The 15,989-nt window shown below is 36.6% G+C and overlaps 1 protein-coding gene across 1 annotated transcript; it reads left to right on the forward strand.

Moving 5' to 3' along the window:
• The first annotated feature begins 624 nt into the window (after nucleotides 1-624).
• Nucleotides 625-15,706, forward strand: mtmr8 (myotubularin related protein 8). Its single transcript, XM_055198839.2, has 14 exons — nucleotides 625-804; nucleotides 2,435-2,557; nucleotides 4,084-4,246; nucleotides 6,864-7,021; nucleotides 7,238-7,366; nucleotides 7,556-7,690; nucleotides 8,134-8,266; nucleotides 8,578-8,687; nucleotides 8,765-8,890; nucleotides 10,672-10,721; nucleotides 11,736-11,936; nucleotides 13,246-13,374; nucleotides 13,681-13,807; nucleotides 13,888-15,706. Exons 1-14 carry the CDS (start codon nucleotides 781-783, stop codon nucleotides 14,179-14,181), a joined length of 1,902 nt encoding a protein of 633 aa, XP_055054814.2. The 5' UTR covers nucleotides 625-780; the 3' UTR covers nucleotides 14,182-15,706.
• Nucleotides 15,707-15,989: the final 283 nt, after the last annotated feature.

A 15,989-nucleotide genomic window follows, 5' to 3' on the forward strand; every position in this document is an offset into this window, starting at 1 on the left:
ATATGACAAGAACTCACCTAAACAGTTTTAGTTAACCCTACTATTATGTAAATTGACACCAATGCTACTTTGACATCACTGAAAAATATGCTAATTGTATTTTTAAACCTTAAAACCTACCTTTTGACTTTTTTTATACTTGTTGACTTGAAGTTAATTTTAGTCACTTTGGATAAAAGAGTCTGACAAGTATATAAATGCACATACAGTACACACAGTGTTTATGTAAAACTGATCTAATGAGTGTTTTTTACTATTAATATGTGAAAAACTTGTAAAACTGTTCTCAAATAAATATATTATTTGCATTACTACTTTTATTTTTTACTAAATATACACACAATTTATGTTCTACAAAATATTAGTTTTCATAGAAATGAATCTATTAAATACAATTTATGTTAAAAAAAATAAAGCATATATTAAACTATTTAGTAACGGGTCAAGTTTAGCCCAAACATTAGAAGTTTTGCTAAAATTTGAACAACAGGAGGGTTAAACATTTATGTAAAAAACAAATTAGTTGGCTGGAAAGAAAATAATTAATTTTTCGCCATAGTGAAGCTAGACTACCAAACAAAAAGACGAACAAGACGAAGTCACGTCTCGTCGCTCTTCTTCTCGCGATATTTCTGTCAGCTGACATGACTGTAGTTCTCGTGTCAGGGAGGAACGCAGCGACAGAGTACGATTTCCTGAAAAATATGATACCTGCTAAACAACACACAAACAGCGAAAGTGTTACTTGGTGGACAGTTCGATGATAACCTAAAGAAAAAAATGGAGCACATCATAACGCCAAAGGTATGACAGAACCAACAGGTGGTCGAGCTCGTGCTTTTATAACAGACTCTCATAGAAAGCTCTGATATCAATTTCAAACTCTCTCTAGATGCGATTTTGGATTAAGCGGATAAAGCGAATCTGTTTCACTTTAAATGACTCTTGTTACAAAAGTGTTTAGTGTTGGTTTGGTAAATAAACGTGAGTGTGAATGGACAGAGAGGAGTTTCCAAGTTTGAGAAATGCAAAGACCTCTCGAAATCAAGTTGTTGCAGGTTTGAAGGTTTGAAGTGAAACTGTAGGCAATGCATGACAGTTTGTTAAAAATATATGAAATACATTAATACTGAGCTTACTCCGTTACATAACATTATAAAATCATATGACAAAATAAATTGGTATATGCTGTTGCCTTTTCATTTTAGGTGAGTCCTTGCGTTAGTTCAAAGTAGTCAGGATGTTAAATCAGCAGTTCTGCAGGAACTTGATCAGCAGTTTGCACCATCTTATGCCCACTAAAACACACAGGGGGTTATATTTTTGATCCTTGACCAGAGTCAACCACAAGCTAAAATAAATCTTTGTAAATATTTTATTGGTTGAGCTTGGTCTGGCTATCATGCTGTATCAAACCTTTTTATGAAGAGACCCTTCATTGCCATTTATGGTGATCAAGGTGCTGATTTACCACATCTCACGAGTCACAAGTGACAGAATAACCTGTTTTCTTATGTTATCTGTAATTCAATTTCAAAGAGTGGGAATAAAGAAATCTCAAACTGATAAACAAGCAAATCAGACTTTGACGCTAGTGCTGAAGAGGCATCTTTTACTATAATGATGTTTCATTGCCTGTTATTTAATAACCTGGGACATGGGTTGCACTGTAACCAGAAGAAAATGACATGATGACAGTATGTTAAGTTAGTCAACGTTTTTCTGGCATTTCTGCTCTATGGTGTTAAACATAGACTGGGTTCTGCACATTCAAATCCATAGGTTTGATGGTGTCAGGTTAAACCCTACAGTCATTTTCTAGTATAGTTGGAATATATGGGAAGCTAATGTTTGTATGTGATGCGCCGCTTGTAAAAATTACAGAAATAATTGAATTTAATTCCTTAAAGTCGGGGGCATGATCTCTGAAAGCCAATGTGGATATTTGAAATCACCTAAACAAACACGCCCCTACCCCAATAGAATCTGGACTCATTCTTTTGATAGACCCGCCCCACACATACGCAACCCAGGCCATGATGTCAGTTAGTAGACACGCCCCTTACTGCTAATTGGCTACAAGTGTGTTTTGATACTCGGCCCGACTCCGTTTTCCAAAGTGTTTTTCAAAAATCATGCAACCTGCCTTTAAGTTCCCAACTTGGAATATTTCCAAAATTCCTGAACTTTGCAACGTTACTTGTGACCCTGCCTGTAAAATCAAGTTATGAGATTATGAGCATTAAATTTTGATTTCACTATTTTTTTTACTTTATTTTCACTTTTTGATATGGCCTCGCTCAGTCAATATTAAATATATCAAGGTTATATTTATACAGAACGTTCTTTACATTATGTAGGATGGTTTTATATAGATAACAGTACATCACACAAAAATGACTTTTTATTACATTTCTCTTTGGCTTTTATGCAGGTGGAAAATGTGAAACTACTGGACAGGTACACAGACAAGAAGTCCACTCAGGGAACTCTGTACCTGACCCCTACTCACTTTATCTACGTGGAGCAAACCAACAACACGCGTAAAGAAACATGGGTAAGGTAGACAAGTGGACATATGTGACTTGATCGTGCACCTGCAAAGATAAATAAGCAGTCACATAGAGAATTTTAATGTTTTACTGATGTTATGCATTACGTGTAATTTGCTGAGTTTTTTTTTTTTTTTGGGCATCAAAAGAGAGAGATCAACTGTTGGGTCTGTTGCTCTGTTACTATTGCACATCATAGCAACTTGAATCTGTCTAAACACTTCAAGTGTTAGAAGTTTTATAAAAAAAATAACAGTTAATAAAGTATCCATAGCAGATAATAATTACACATGATAGGCTATTTGTAAGTAAAATTATTTCAGATGCACCAGTTAAATAAAATGTCTGGATTAGCTCTGTAGCGCTTAAACAAAACATGCCACTTGTCTCAGTCCAGACAGGTTTTAAAGACGTTGTAGAATGTAAAACTGTATTTACCTAGGCATTGATGAATAATAACAGTTCTGTGCATGGTAATAACATATCGTAAGCCTCAAACACTATTATGTAAACCATGTGCATGCAAGAGACTGCTGAAAAACAGGCCAATCTCAACATAACACCGACTGTGATGTTATAGTCAAGAAGTATGCCCCAACATTAAAGGACAAGTTCAGTATTTTACACTTAAATCCCTGTTTTCAGATTGTTTATGATGAAATAGAAAGATCCCGACCGAAATCTGGACATATGATGCTGTCCCGAGAATTCTCGGGTGACCGTTCCACCACCTCCCACCTCCACAATGGCTGCACCGGTGCACTGGAACAATCCTTCCCAAAATGCACCAAACCCTCATCCACAAAGACGTGAAACTCACCGAGTGGTCAGGAGTGTTCACTGATATGCTTACACAAAAATCGCTGCAAAAGATGCTTTCCAACAGGTGTTTTACCATTCGTTGTAAACTGGTGGACCTATTTTTCCAAACGGCTCATAGCCGTACATTCTTCCGTTGAGAGCTTGAATAATAGACACTCCAGCCCAGTTGGTGGCGATAATCCGCCTTTGCCAATTGCAAGAATACAAACAAAGTTTCCGGCGCGGAGTAATACCGTACCTCACAGCACATCTAATACAAGTCAATAGAGTTGGACAAAAACTACGATAAAACCTGTTGGAATGCGTTTATGCTATATGCTAGCATTTAGGCTGCCAAGTTCTACTATTACTTTTTGCAGGTCCATACTAAAAAAAAAACACAAACTTACCACTCTGAAACATTCATTTCCAATCCTTGAATCATTTATTGTTCCTGAATTATATCACAAGAATTATCTTTATCGAATTATCGCCCAACACTACTTTCAAATAAGGTAATAATAGACCATTTAATTCTGCAATACCTTCTATGTAGATAATAGACAACAATTTGACAAATTTGGCACCTTTAATTTTAAAGAACATCATCTGCATGTAGATAAGTCTGACGGAATTTGACAAATTTGGCACCTTAAATTTTAAAGAAGTGCATGTAGATAAGTCTGACGGAAGTGGCTGTATTAAACTTTGTGTTTGTGTGTGTTTGTAGGTGCTACATCATCACATCGCGTCTGTGGAGAAGTTGCCATTAAGTGCGTCTGGCTGTCCGCTCCTGATCCACTGCAAAACCTTTCAGCTGCTCCACCTGGTTTTCCAAAGAGAGAAAGATTGTCAGGACGTCTACCAGTCACTACTGCGCCTGTCTCAACCAGGTATGCAAACAAAATGCTTTACTGTGCTGGCAAGATTATAATGTTCAAGAGAATCATTAAAGTTTTATGATAGATGATGTTTATTGAATGGATATTTGTCCTGTGCAAAAGCCTTATGCCTTTTAGCACTAAAATTGAAAGAGCTTCAAAGTGAAATATTGTAATGTATGCATGCTTGGGCCAGTGGTTCAAGAGTGCTAGCTCTTTAATCAAACTCTTTAATATGCAGTAGTATATGCATATAACAATAAAGATATTGCATATAACAAGATTCAACACTTCTATAACTATGAATTGGGAACAATGCAGCGCTTAATATGGCCGCTCTGGCAACGGAGGTCAAGAAGAACCAATCATTAATAGATAAAGACTGATGATTCTTTGGGGGAGGGGCTTTGTCAGAGTCATGTGGGGCGCTTGCCAACCTGTGTGCATGCTCAAGTAGCTAAAACGACCTTAAACAATGGTTTTAGGTGTAATTTAAGCTTAAGAAACAAAAGTTATGGTACAGTTGATGTTAGGTTTAAGTGTTGGTCAAAAATATGTTTTAAATAGGATTTTAGCACACGATTTTAGAGATATCTGTATTATCCTATTTAAGTAGATAGTATATTACCTTGGGTCTAAAATCGCATACTGTGAAAGTAGGTACTGAGTTATATGAAGTACCTACTCTACTCATTGACCGTTAAAACAGTAGGTACTATATAGTATGAATATGGATAGTATAAATTATTTTGGACCTACTACATTCCATACGGTTGATACATCACGTGACATAGGTCGTCATAACAAGTCAGTCGTTAACCACAATTTAACCACAAGGGACAACTGTTTAATATATTAATATATTGCATTTGAATAGAGCCATGTTACCGCTTTCGGACATTTTTAAATAAAAAACACCTCTCCTCCTTTTTTTCGTTGGATAAATTCTCTCCCGGGGGCTCACAGGATAGTGAAGTGTCTGTCGAATGAACACTTCGGGATCTTGCCGGAAGTAGTAGGTCATCCAGGTACATTTTGACTCTTGTTTTTTTTTCAGACATTTCGCCTACTATATAGTATGGAAGTAGACGTAGTATTTCGGACGTAGCGTTAACGGCCGATCACACCAAACACACTGCCTTTATTTAAGTGACTTCAGAAAAGAGCAGGTCGCTGCGTTTTTTTTTTTATATTTCTTGGCAACCACCGAGGCAGCTGTCCTGTCAATCAAATATTAAAGCATGAGCACACTTTTGCTGTTAATTGTCATATTAACAGAAAAGAGGGCGCTTGCTCGACTTACCCCTAATGCGATTGGACAATGAAAAAAGTGCTTTTTTGCTCAGAAGGCTCCTGCAAAATGCGTGGCGCGGGAGGCGCTTAATGCTCACTGCCCATAGAAAGCCATTCAAAAAAGTGGCAAACCATTGCCATAAATGCATTCTGTGTCATTTGTCCTTTAGTCTTTCATTACTTAAATAACTGCCCGGATGCTTTGCAAACATGGCTGCCCAAATGCGTGACTTCTCTAAAGGGACTTTGGTATATGTTAAATATACAGCGTATAACTCCTTGACAGCTATAAATTCATAAATAAATAGACTTTTGCTGAGAAATGGTATAATGTAAAAGACATATGATTAGTTTATCTTTTTCAACCAATTGCTACTGAGGATTTTAGAGTTCCCCTAGAGTTAAACACTTGATTTTTACTGTTTTGGAATCCATTCAGCTGATCTCCGGGTCTGGCGGTACCATTTTTAGCATAGCTTATCATAATTCATTGAATCTGATTAGACCATTAGCATCGCGCAAAAAATAACCTAAGAGTTTCAATATTTTTCCTATTTAAAACTTGACTCTTCTGTAGTTACATCGTGTACTAAGATCGACGGAAAATTAAAAGTTGTGATTTTCTAGGCAGATATGGCAAGGAACTATACTTTCATTCTGTCGTAAGGACTTTGCTGCCGTAACATGGCTGTAGCAGGCGCAATGAGATTACGCAGCGCCTGAAAATAGTCCTCTGCTATTGAAAGTAACTAAGGAGACTATTTTCGGGCAGTACGTAAAATCACTACGGAAGAGTCAAGTTTTAAATAGGAACAATATCGAAACTCTTTGGTTATTTTTGAGCGCGATGCTAATGGTCTAATCAGATTAAATGGATTATGCTAAGCTATGCTAAAAGCGGTACTGCCAGACCCGGAGATCAGCTGAATGGATTCCAATACGGTAAAAATCACGTTTAACTCTAGGAGAGCTGGAAAATGAGCATATTTTCAAAAAAAAGTGAAGTGTTCTTTCAAGATCTGTGTATGCCCATCTCAAGTAAAATGATCTATATCAAATCAGTAGAATTGAGATATAACAGTATTGATTAATTCACAATTTAGGCTAGCCTAAAAACACAGGTACATGATCGACAACACTTCCTTTTACTGTCCCAAAATTCTACCCAAGATTCATTAGGCCATCATTATTGTTGACCTCTAATATGTCCACTCTAGTTAGCTTCTATATATTTTTATACTAAAAACATGCAATGGTTGTGTCTTGAATATAGATGCCACTGAACACCTAAATCAGATTAAACTTACTGTGATTTTGTGCTTTTGTGCTATTGTAGTCAAAGAGGAGGAGCTGTATGCATTTCTCTATAACCCGAGCCAAAATGAGGACGACAGAAAGCAGGGTTGGGAACTTATTGATGTTTCAAACGACTTCAGGAGGATGAGCCTCCCCAATGATCACTGGGAAATCAGCCTTCTTAACGAGACCTTTGAGGTAGCATCTTCCTGTGACTCAACAATCTTATAAACATACTTCCTGTTTATGATAATTTCACCACACCCAGTAACTGTTTGTCCTGACAGACTCAAAACTTAAACATAGTTGTCTTGATCTATGAGACACATTCCTTATAAATAGGATTATTGTTGTTTTGTATGCTGCTGGAATTTCCATGGATCTCTCATGGGTATTTTTTTTCCTCTTATACAGATCTGTAGCACTTATCCGCCTGTCCTAGGACTACCCAAAAATGTCAGTGTTCCCACAGTAACTGGCAGCGCCAAGTTTAGGAGCCGTGGCCGACTGCCTGCTCTGTCTTACTATTACAAAGATACAAAGGTATACATATGCACACAGACTGCAGAAATGCACACAATAGCTTTGTCTCGAAAGTATTTTAAGGCCTCATATGTACGCTTTTTGTATTGTAGTTATGTTGTGAGGTTACCAACTTCTATCTTTTAATACAGCAAAGTATAAACATTGCATGACCATGCTAATGTTTTATTTTTGCATTTCCTGCTGCAGGCTGCGATCTGTCGCTGCAGTCAGCCTTTGTCTGGTCTGAACTCTCGCTGCATGGAAGACGAGCAGATGCTTCAGGCCATCTGCCAGGCAAACCCCAACTGCCCTTTTATATACGTAGTTGACACAAGGCCTAAGGTGCGACCTTTAACCTTAACCTTTCTATATACATAAGCGTGCACAAGTCCAGGATGGGACATGAAAATGTTTATCTTTAAACTTTTAAACTCAACTGCTCTGTCATATATGCAGCAGGCACGTAGGAGTGGTGTGATGTCTAAATCTTTTACTCTGTGACCGCTGACCCCAAATGTCATGCTATTTGTGTAGTAAACACAAAACTATTGTGTCTGTTTAGTTGATGCAACATAATGCACTGTGTATTGTATGCTATATTTCATATCTGTTTCATATTTAATTAATTAAGAGTGTGTACTGTCCTAGTTATTGTTTCAATGTAACTGGAGAAACTATATTTCTGTTGAAAAACAATGACTATAAACCTTGACTTGAGCTGACCTTCTGCAGATCCAGCAACCATATGTGTGCGCACACTTACAAAAGTCTTTTGTGTTTGTTAGTTGAACGCAATGGCAAACCGCGCGGCAGGAAAAGGCTACGAGAATGAGGACAACTATTCCAATATCAGATTCCACTTCCAAGGGATTGAAAACATCCATGTCATGAGAAACAGCTTGCAAAAACTGCTGGAGGGTAAGATAACACGCTGTTGCAATAGTGATGTGCAATATGAGCCCTGTGTAAGATGATTATTCATTGTACTTTTGTGGTTAAGTAAGTGTAGTTTGTACTAAAAATATTTAAATTCAATTTTATTTATATAGAAGCATATTTAAACATTTACGCACAAAAAACTGAAACATGATATATCAAAATAACAAATAACTGTATATAACAGACACATTACAATTAATATATACACTATATTACAAGGAACAGACTGAAATTCGAATATAAAAACAGAGTATGTGAGGTAATGTTTCCTTTTTCCTTTGTATTTACAGTGTGCTCTATGAAGTCCCCATCCATGAGTGACTATCTGACAGGACTGGAGAACTCCGGCTGGCTGAGGCACATCAAATCTGTTATGGATGCCGGAGTGTTCCTCGCCAAGGTATTGACCTCGGTCGAGAGAGAGAGACTAGATAACACATGTACAGATTTACTCAGCATTTTGTTTTTGTGTTATAGGCTGTCTGTGACGAGAAAGCAAGTGTGTTAGTACATTGCTCAGATGGTTGGGATAGAACGGCCCAGGTTTGCTCTTTGGCTTGCATACTGCTGGACCCATACTACAGAACCCTAAAAGGGCTCATGGTAATGACCCGGTAACATAGCCCTTACACTTAACATAACTCACAGTGCATGCAAACTTTTACATCAAAGAGGTCATGCCATTACCAGATATTCATAACCGTGACTTTTAGCTATAAAAATGAAGGGATTTTCCTTTATTTGTCTATGAATGCGTTAAAAGATTACTTCATTTTCATAAAAAATCTTGATGGTTTACTCAGCCCCATGTCATCTAGGATGTTGGTGTCTTTCTTTGTTCGGTCGAGAAGAAATACTTTTTTTTTTATGAAGGCGTTCCAGGATTTTTCTCCGTATGGTGGACTTTGGTGGACCTCAACGGTTTCAATGCAGTTTAAAGGGACACTCCACTTTTTTTGAAAATATGCTCATTTTCCAGCTCCCCTAGTGTTAAAAATTAGATTTTTAATGTTTTGGAATCCATTCAGCTGATCTCCGGGTCTGGCTGTATCACTTTTAGCATAGCTTAGCATAATCCATTGAATACGATTAGACCATTAGCATTGGGCTAAAAAATAACCAAAGAGTTATATATTTTTTATATATTATGGCTGCACCAGGCGCAATGATATTACGGAGCACCTGAGAATAGTCCCCTGCTATTCTGGAACAGCCATGTTACAGCAGCAAAGTCCTTGATTATTACGCCAGAATGAGAGTTGCTCTTAGTACACGATGCAACCACAGAAGAGCCAAGCTTCAAATAAGAAAAATATAGAAACTCCTTGGTTATTTTTTAGTGCGATGCTAATGGTGTAATCGGTTTCAGTGGATAATGCTAAGCTATGCTAAAAGTGGTACCGCCAGACCTGTAGATCAGCTGAATGGATTTCAAAACGGTAGTGGAGTGTCCCTTTAAAATTGCAATTTCAATTCAGCTTCAAAGGGCTCTAAACAAACCCAGCCGAAGCATAAGGGTCTTATCTAGTAAAACAATCATCATTTTCGCAAAAAAAAGAAAGAAATAAAACTATGTACTTTTAAACCACAACTTCTCGTCTTGCACTAGCCAAGTGACGTGCCAGCGTGATCTTACGTATTACATAATCATGTCGAAAGGTCACGCGTTACATATGTAAAACACACACTTACGGATCATTTTAAACCAGTGGTTCCCAAACTTTTTCAGCGTGTGGCCCCCCTTGTGTACGGCGCATTCCTTCGCGGCCCCCCAAAGAAAATTTGTGACAAAAAACTGTTCCAAAACTCAACATTTTAATAAAAAAAAAAAACATTAAATTATACAAAAAAGTAGTGCTTTTGGTTAGTAGCCTTATTTTTTTTTAGGTTTAATTACACAGAATTCATGATAAATTAATGTATTTTATAAAATGTCATAAAACTGGGGCCCCCCAGCACCATCTCGCGGCCCCCAGTTTGAAAACCACTGTTTTAAACAATAAACTGACACGAAGAGATTAATTAGTATCATTTCACATACAACAGTGTCAGAACGGTACTCTTTCTCCATACTTGTAAACATTGCGGCGGTAGTTTTGCATACATCATGCATGACCTTTCGCCATGTTTATGTAAAATCACAAGGCTAGTGCAAGACAAAAAGTTTAAAAGTCCTTTATTTTTGCGAAAATTACGTCGTTTAGGTAGATAGCTAGATAAGACCCTTATGCCTAGGTTGGGATTGTTAAGAGCCTTTTTGAAACTGCACTGAAACTGCAAACTGATGAGGTCCTCTAAAGTCCACTCATAGAGAAAAATCCTGGAATGGAGTTACCTTTAATATAATAGAAGCCATATTTCTTAAAATTGCTTTTTATTTACAGGTTCTGATAGAAAAAGAGTGGATCTCTTTTGGTCATAAATTCAATCACAGGTAAAAATCATCACTGTCATTTGATAAAGTGACAAAACAACCAAATATACTCTTTTAATAATGTGTATATATTGATGTCATAGCTTTTAGTAACATAACCTTTGGTATTTAAACAATTGATTACCTTTATGATAAGTCCATGTAAAGTCAATTTTTTAAAATTGTTTAAACATATTATTAATGTTAGAAATGTATTGCTGACAAAACATGGCACAAAAACTATAAACTATGTAGTACTGAATTGCAGTTTGTTAAATTCTGAGTTCAGGATTTTTAGGCGGGCCTAAAAATGCTACACTTGAGCCACCACTCAATGGCCCCACCCCTAACACACTATCACAAGCATCCATTCAGGTTGTAACAGTTCTTGAAGGTTGAGACGGCAGCTTTCCCGCGAGTGGGTATGATTTCAGTGCCAACAGCTGACACTCCCCCACATGCTGCCTATTTTTCCAAGATTTTGATAACTTATTTTATTTACTTGCTGTTTTTCTGTCATTCAAATTTGGTTGGCTGGTTAATAACACATTTTTATGTGTTTTGACAAACTCGGAACACATTTAATATCTGACTTTACAGGGACTTTAAACTAACCAAAAGATTAAACTCATAAATGTTTGTCTTAAATTGACAAATAATGCCAAACTGTTATCAAATGCTCATTTGTGACCCTGACTGTGAAATCCAGGCTAAAGTCTCCTAATCTAATTATGAGATTAGGAGCATCAAACTCTCAATGACCTTACTCGGTCAATATGAAAGATATCAAGGTTATATTTTTACAAAATGTTCTTTGCATAATTTTAGGATGATTTTATGTAGAAAATGCTAAATCACAAAAAAAATGACCTTAGCTGTGTTTTCACAAGCAGGGTCACATTTTTGTCATGAGACAGTAAATGCTTAAAAATGGTAGACAAATAAAAATCACTATAGCCAGTATCACCAATGCCGTAAGCAGATTTTTACTTTTGTTGGAGCTTTTTGTGACAGCGTGTTCATTTGTTGCTGTAGGTGTGGCCATTTGGATAGCGACCCGAAGGAAGTGTCTCCTGTGTTGACCCAGTTCCTAGAGTGCGTATGGCAGCTGTCAGAGCAGTTTCCCTGTGCGTTTGAGTTCAATGAATCCTATCTCATAGAAATCCACAACCAGGTCTATGCCTGCCAGTATGGAAACTTCATCGGCAACTGTCAGAGAGAGCGACAGGAAATGAGGTGAAATAACGAATTGCATATTTGCAATAAGAGTTTGGTTCCAAAACGAGATAACTCCATTTTTTTTTGTCAAAACGTGTATTATTATGTTATCATGTTTTTATTGTGCTACTTTTTTACCATTTTTTTTTAAAGAGCACCTATTGTCCGATTCACGATTTTACATTTCATTTGGTGTGTAGGTGTGTATTAGTACATGCTAACGATATGCAAAAGGTACAAACCCCAAAGTAAATGATAACGCGAGATACCGTCTCCAACATAAATTTTTTTCTTGGACTACAACAAACACACGGATTGTAGGCAACAGTTTACCTTCTGGGATTGGTGATGTAGTCAAGAGCGACATTATTCATTATTCCTCCCGCTTGGACTCACAGCCTGTAAGTAAACTCCTGTTAGCATTGCATTGTGAGCGAATCTTTCAAAACATGGTAAGGAGCGTCACATTTTTGGCTGACGTCAGGGGTATTCAGACCAATCACAATGTACAGATTAGCTGGCCAATCAGGGACACAGAGCTTTTCAAATCTTACCAAATACACAAAAAAGCATTGTTTTTAGCAATGAAATAGGTGCTCTTTAAGGTATGAAGGCTTAAAGGAACAGTATGTAGGATTGTGGCCAAAACGGGTATTGCAATCACAAAACTTGTGGCTAAAACCGGTACTGCAATCACACAACTGGTGGCCAATACACAAAATGACAACATAAACATCAGTTGAGGGCTGCAACTCCACTTTTTAAATGACAATATCCTGGCCGGACCACTATTGTGAGTGATATAAGTATTTAAAATGAAAATTATTTCTTAATGTCTAGTGACATATATCAGGGCCATTTTATTATTAATTGATATAAATTTCTTACATACTGTTCCTTTAAATAAAAACAAACCAACTGCACTTTGATTGAGATTAATTCGAATGCACAATCAAAAAACAAGTTTTTTTCCATTTCCAATTTTTGAACCAAACTCTTCAAATATAAGCCACCTGCTGAAGTCAGCATTAATTGTATGTGCCCAATAAAAAATATAGGGTGGTTTCCCCAGACAGGGTTTAAGTCTTGTACAATACCAAGATGCATGTTTGAATCGTCTAAAACTAAAAAAAGGTTGCACTGACTTAACTTAAACTTTATCAGTGCCATTGTTTTGTCTCAAGATGCACACCAGTTATGTTTTTTATAAAGTATGTTTGTAAAATTACTTTAATGTCCTAATATAACTAAGGCCTAGTCCTGGATTAATCTAAACCCTGTCTGGGAAATCGCCCCTATATGTTTATTTATAAGGCTGTGATTTTAGGTTGAAAGAGAAGACGTTTTCTCTGTGGCCTCATCTTCTGAAAAACTACGAACAGTATCGGAACCCCTTGTATCGACGTTCATTAAAGAACACTGTGCTCAGACCCAGCACTTTACCCCTTCACTTCAAGTACGAATAAGATCCCATACACACACAAACATAACTACATGCACCAGATTTGCTAAATTTACACTTAATTGTGCTCACCACAAACCAGATATTGCATGAGGAATTGTAATTTAAAGATTAGTTTCATAAATACTTAATGATATACTTTACATATAATTGAACTGAGATTTAATAATTAATCTTAGATTGACTTTCTTTAAAGTCTTGCTCAATAATTGTACCAAGAGCTAGAAAGAAAACAACAGGTGATACACAACAAAGTGTCAACAAAGTGAATTTTTCTGCACATGTGCCTGTTTTTCCTAGGTTCTGGTGTGGGATGTATAACCACTATGACAAAGGCATGCACCCAAAACAGTCTGTTCTAGGCCAGCTGCTGTCTCTTTTGCAGAAGCAGGTAGATGGAGAGAAAACCATGACTGACCTACAGAGGGTAAGTGGGTGTTGCAGTTTTTGTAAGCTTGAGGAGGTGTTTAAATAATGTTACGCTGTCTCCCTCTCTTCCATATACAGCAGCTGGCTGTTGCAGACGGAGTTCTCCCTGACCCATCTGGACCAATCAGCACACCTGTAAAACGGGACAGTCAAAGCGAGAAGACGCCTACTGCTACTGTCAACCAATCGAACGGTAGCCACAGCCCTTTGATTAACGGTGCTGCGGAGGAGGCCAGGCCGGACTCTAAACAGTGCAATGGGGAAGAAGGGGCGGAGCCAGCTGCCACCCAACACGCTCTGACCTCCTTAAAGGAAAACCCTGTTTCTGTGGAAACAGAGCATTCCAATGAGGAGGTTCAAGAATCCTCTTGAGTCTCCATAGTAACAGGAGAGACATTTCGACTGAAACCCCAAAGAACAAATGTCAAGTGTGTAAGATATGTATAGTGCCACAGAAATCTCTACATGTTGTGCTAATACAACAACACATTCACACAGCTGTTTATGAGTCTTTAAAGGGGTGGTTCACCCAAAAATGAAAATTGTTTTAAATCTGTATGTGTTTTATTCTGATAAACACAAACAAAGTAATTTAGATAAATGATGGTATGAACACCGTTCATGGTGCCCATTTACTTCCATAGTAGGAAAACAAATACTATGGAAGTCAGTGGGTACCATCAACTGTGTGCTTCCCATCTATGATCCAAAAAAAATATATATTTTTGTGTGTGTTCAACAGAATAAAGAAACTAATACAGGGCAACATGATGGCGAGTAAATTATGACAGAATTTTAATTTTTGGGTGAACTATTCTTTTAAGACAGATCCTGAGCGTTACACTTTAAATATAAACAAGTTTGTCAGGACAAGTGGACTCATCAAATTTGCCATTATGATCAAATCTGATATATCATGTGATAGACGTTTTAATGTCTTTGTTTTAATTTCACGCTTGATATAAAAATGACTGTCAGATCATCAAGCCATACAAACTATTTACTTGTACAAATGTGAGGTTTAAACCATAATACTGATTGATTCAGATATTCGAGCAGCTGTTGTAAGATTCAGGTAGATAAAGGGAACACACTATAAAACTTTTTATTAAATTATCAGTTTTGCACAAACGTATTTGTTTTCTGAGGCATTCTACAGCCTTTTTGCCTAAAAGACACAAACTGAAACTTTTAAGAGTTTGAGGAAAAGGGAAATTGTGTGTTTACTGAGTGCTTGAGGTTGAATGCAATAAGCTTTTGCATTGTTTAAGCCTAGATTTACTGCCAAATAAATGATCTGATGTACAGAAATTTGCAGACTTAGATTCAGAATGTCAGTTTGACCAAACCTTTTGAATACAATGCATATACTTTTGTAAAACAATATATTTTTTAAGTGTTTTTTTAAGTATGCCTTCTGTATGTGGAAAAGATTGAAAGCTTTATTTGTAGATCTCTGGCTGCTATGGAGTAAGTCCAGGATCTAGAATTGAAGTTGTGTTCAATATATTTGAAAATGCTTCCTTTATTGAGAACTTGTTTATCAAATCTTGTAATTTGTTTACATTATTTTGTACCGATTAAGTTGAAAGCAATAGCAGAGACTGTACTATAGTATAGTACAGGGCAGCAATAGTTAAAAGGGAATTTATAAAAAAAATAAGCCAAGTGAAATGTGTTACCACTGATACAGAAACTCTGTGATAGGCTGTCAAAACATTTATCCTTTCTAAAGTTTAACCAAACAAAGACTTTTGCTCTGTTTAAAAAGATTTAATGTCAAATCATTTTGGAAAAGCTTGTTTTGATTATTGCACTGTTTTATATTTTTTCATTCGTTCACCATTGAATTTAAATGGATGTTTTCTTTAAATAAATAAATATACCTTTTCTATAACATTGTGCATTGTTGGTTCCATTTTTGCTTTATTGATTTGTTTGTGTAATACACTGAACCCAGTCATTACACAACTTAAAGGGATAGTTCACCCAAAAATGATCATTTAATTACTCTTATTGTTACAAACCTGTGTAAATTTAATATATATACAGTACAGGCCAAAAGTTTGGACACACTTGACTAAAATGTTACCTATGATCTTAAAAATCATTTAAGCTGAAGGTGTATGGTTAAATGCTTCAAATTACTTTTGTAGACAAAAGATTACACAAGATTAATT

Source organism: Misgurnus anguillicaudatus, chromosome 22 (genome assembly GCF_027580225.2).
Source record: "Misgurnus anguillicaudatus chromosome 22, ASM2758022v2, whole genome shotgun sequence".
In the NCBI taxonomy this organism is placed as follows: Eukaryota; Metazoa; Chordata; class Actinopteri; order Cypriniformes; family Cobitidae; genus Misgurnus; species Misgurnus anguillicaudatus.

Coding starts and splice junctions, on each gene's coding strand:
- mtmr8 (XM_055198839.2), top strand. CDS start 781: ATGGAGCACATCATAACGCCAAAG. Junction 8,688..8,764: donor CCGGAGTGTTCCTCGCCAAG/GTATTGACCTCG, acceptor TTTGTGTTATAG/GCTGTCTGTGACGAGAAAGC. Junction 13,808..13,887: donor CCATGACTGACCTACAGAGG/GTAAGTGGGTGT, acceptor TTCCATATACAG/CAGCTGGCTGTTGCAGACGG.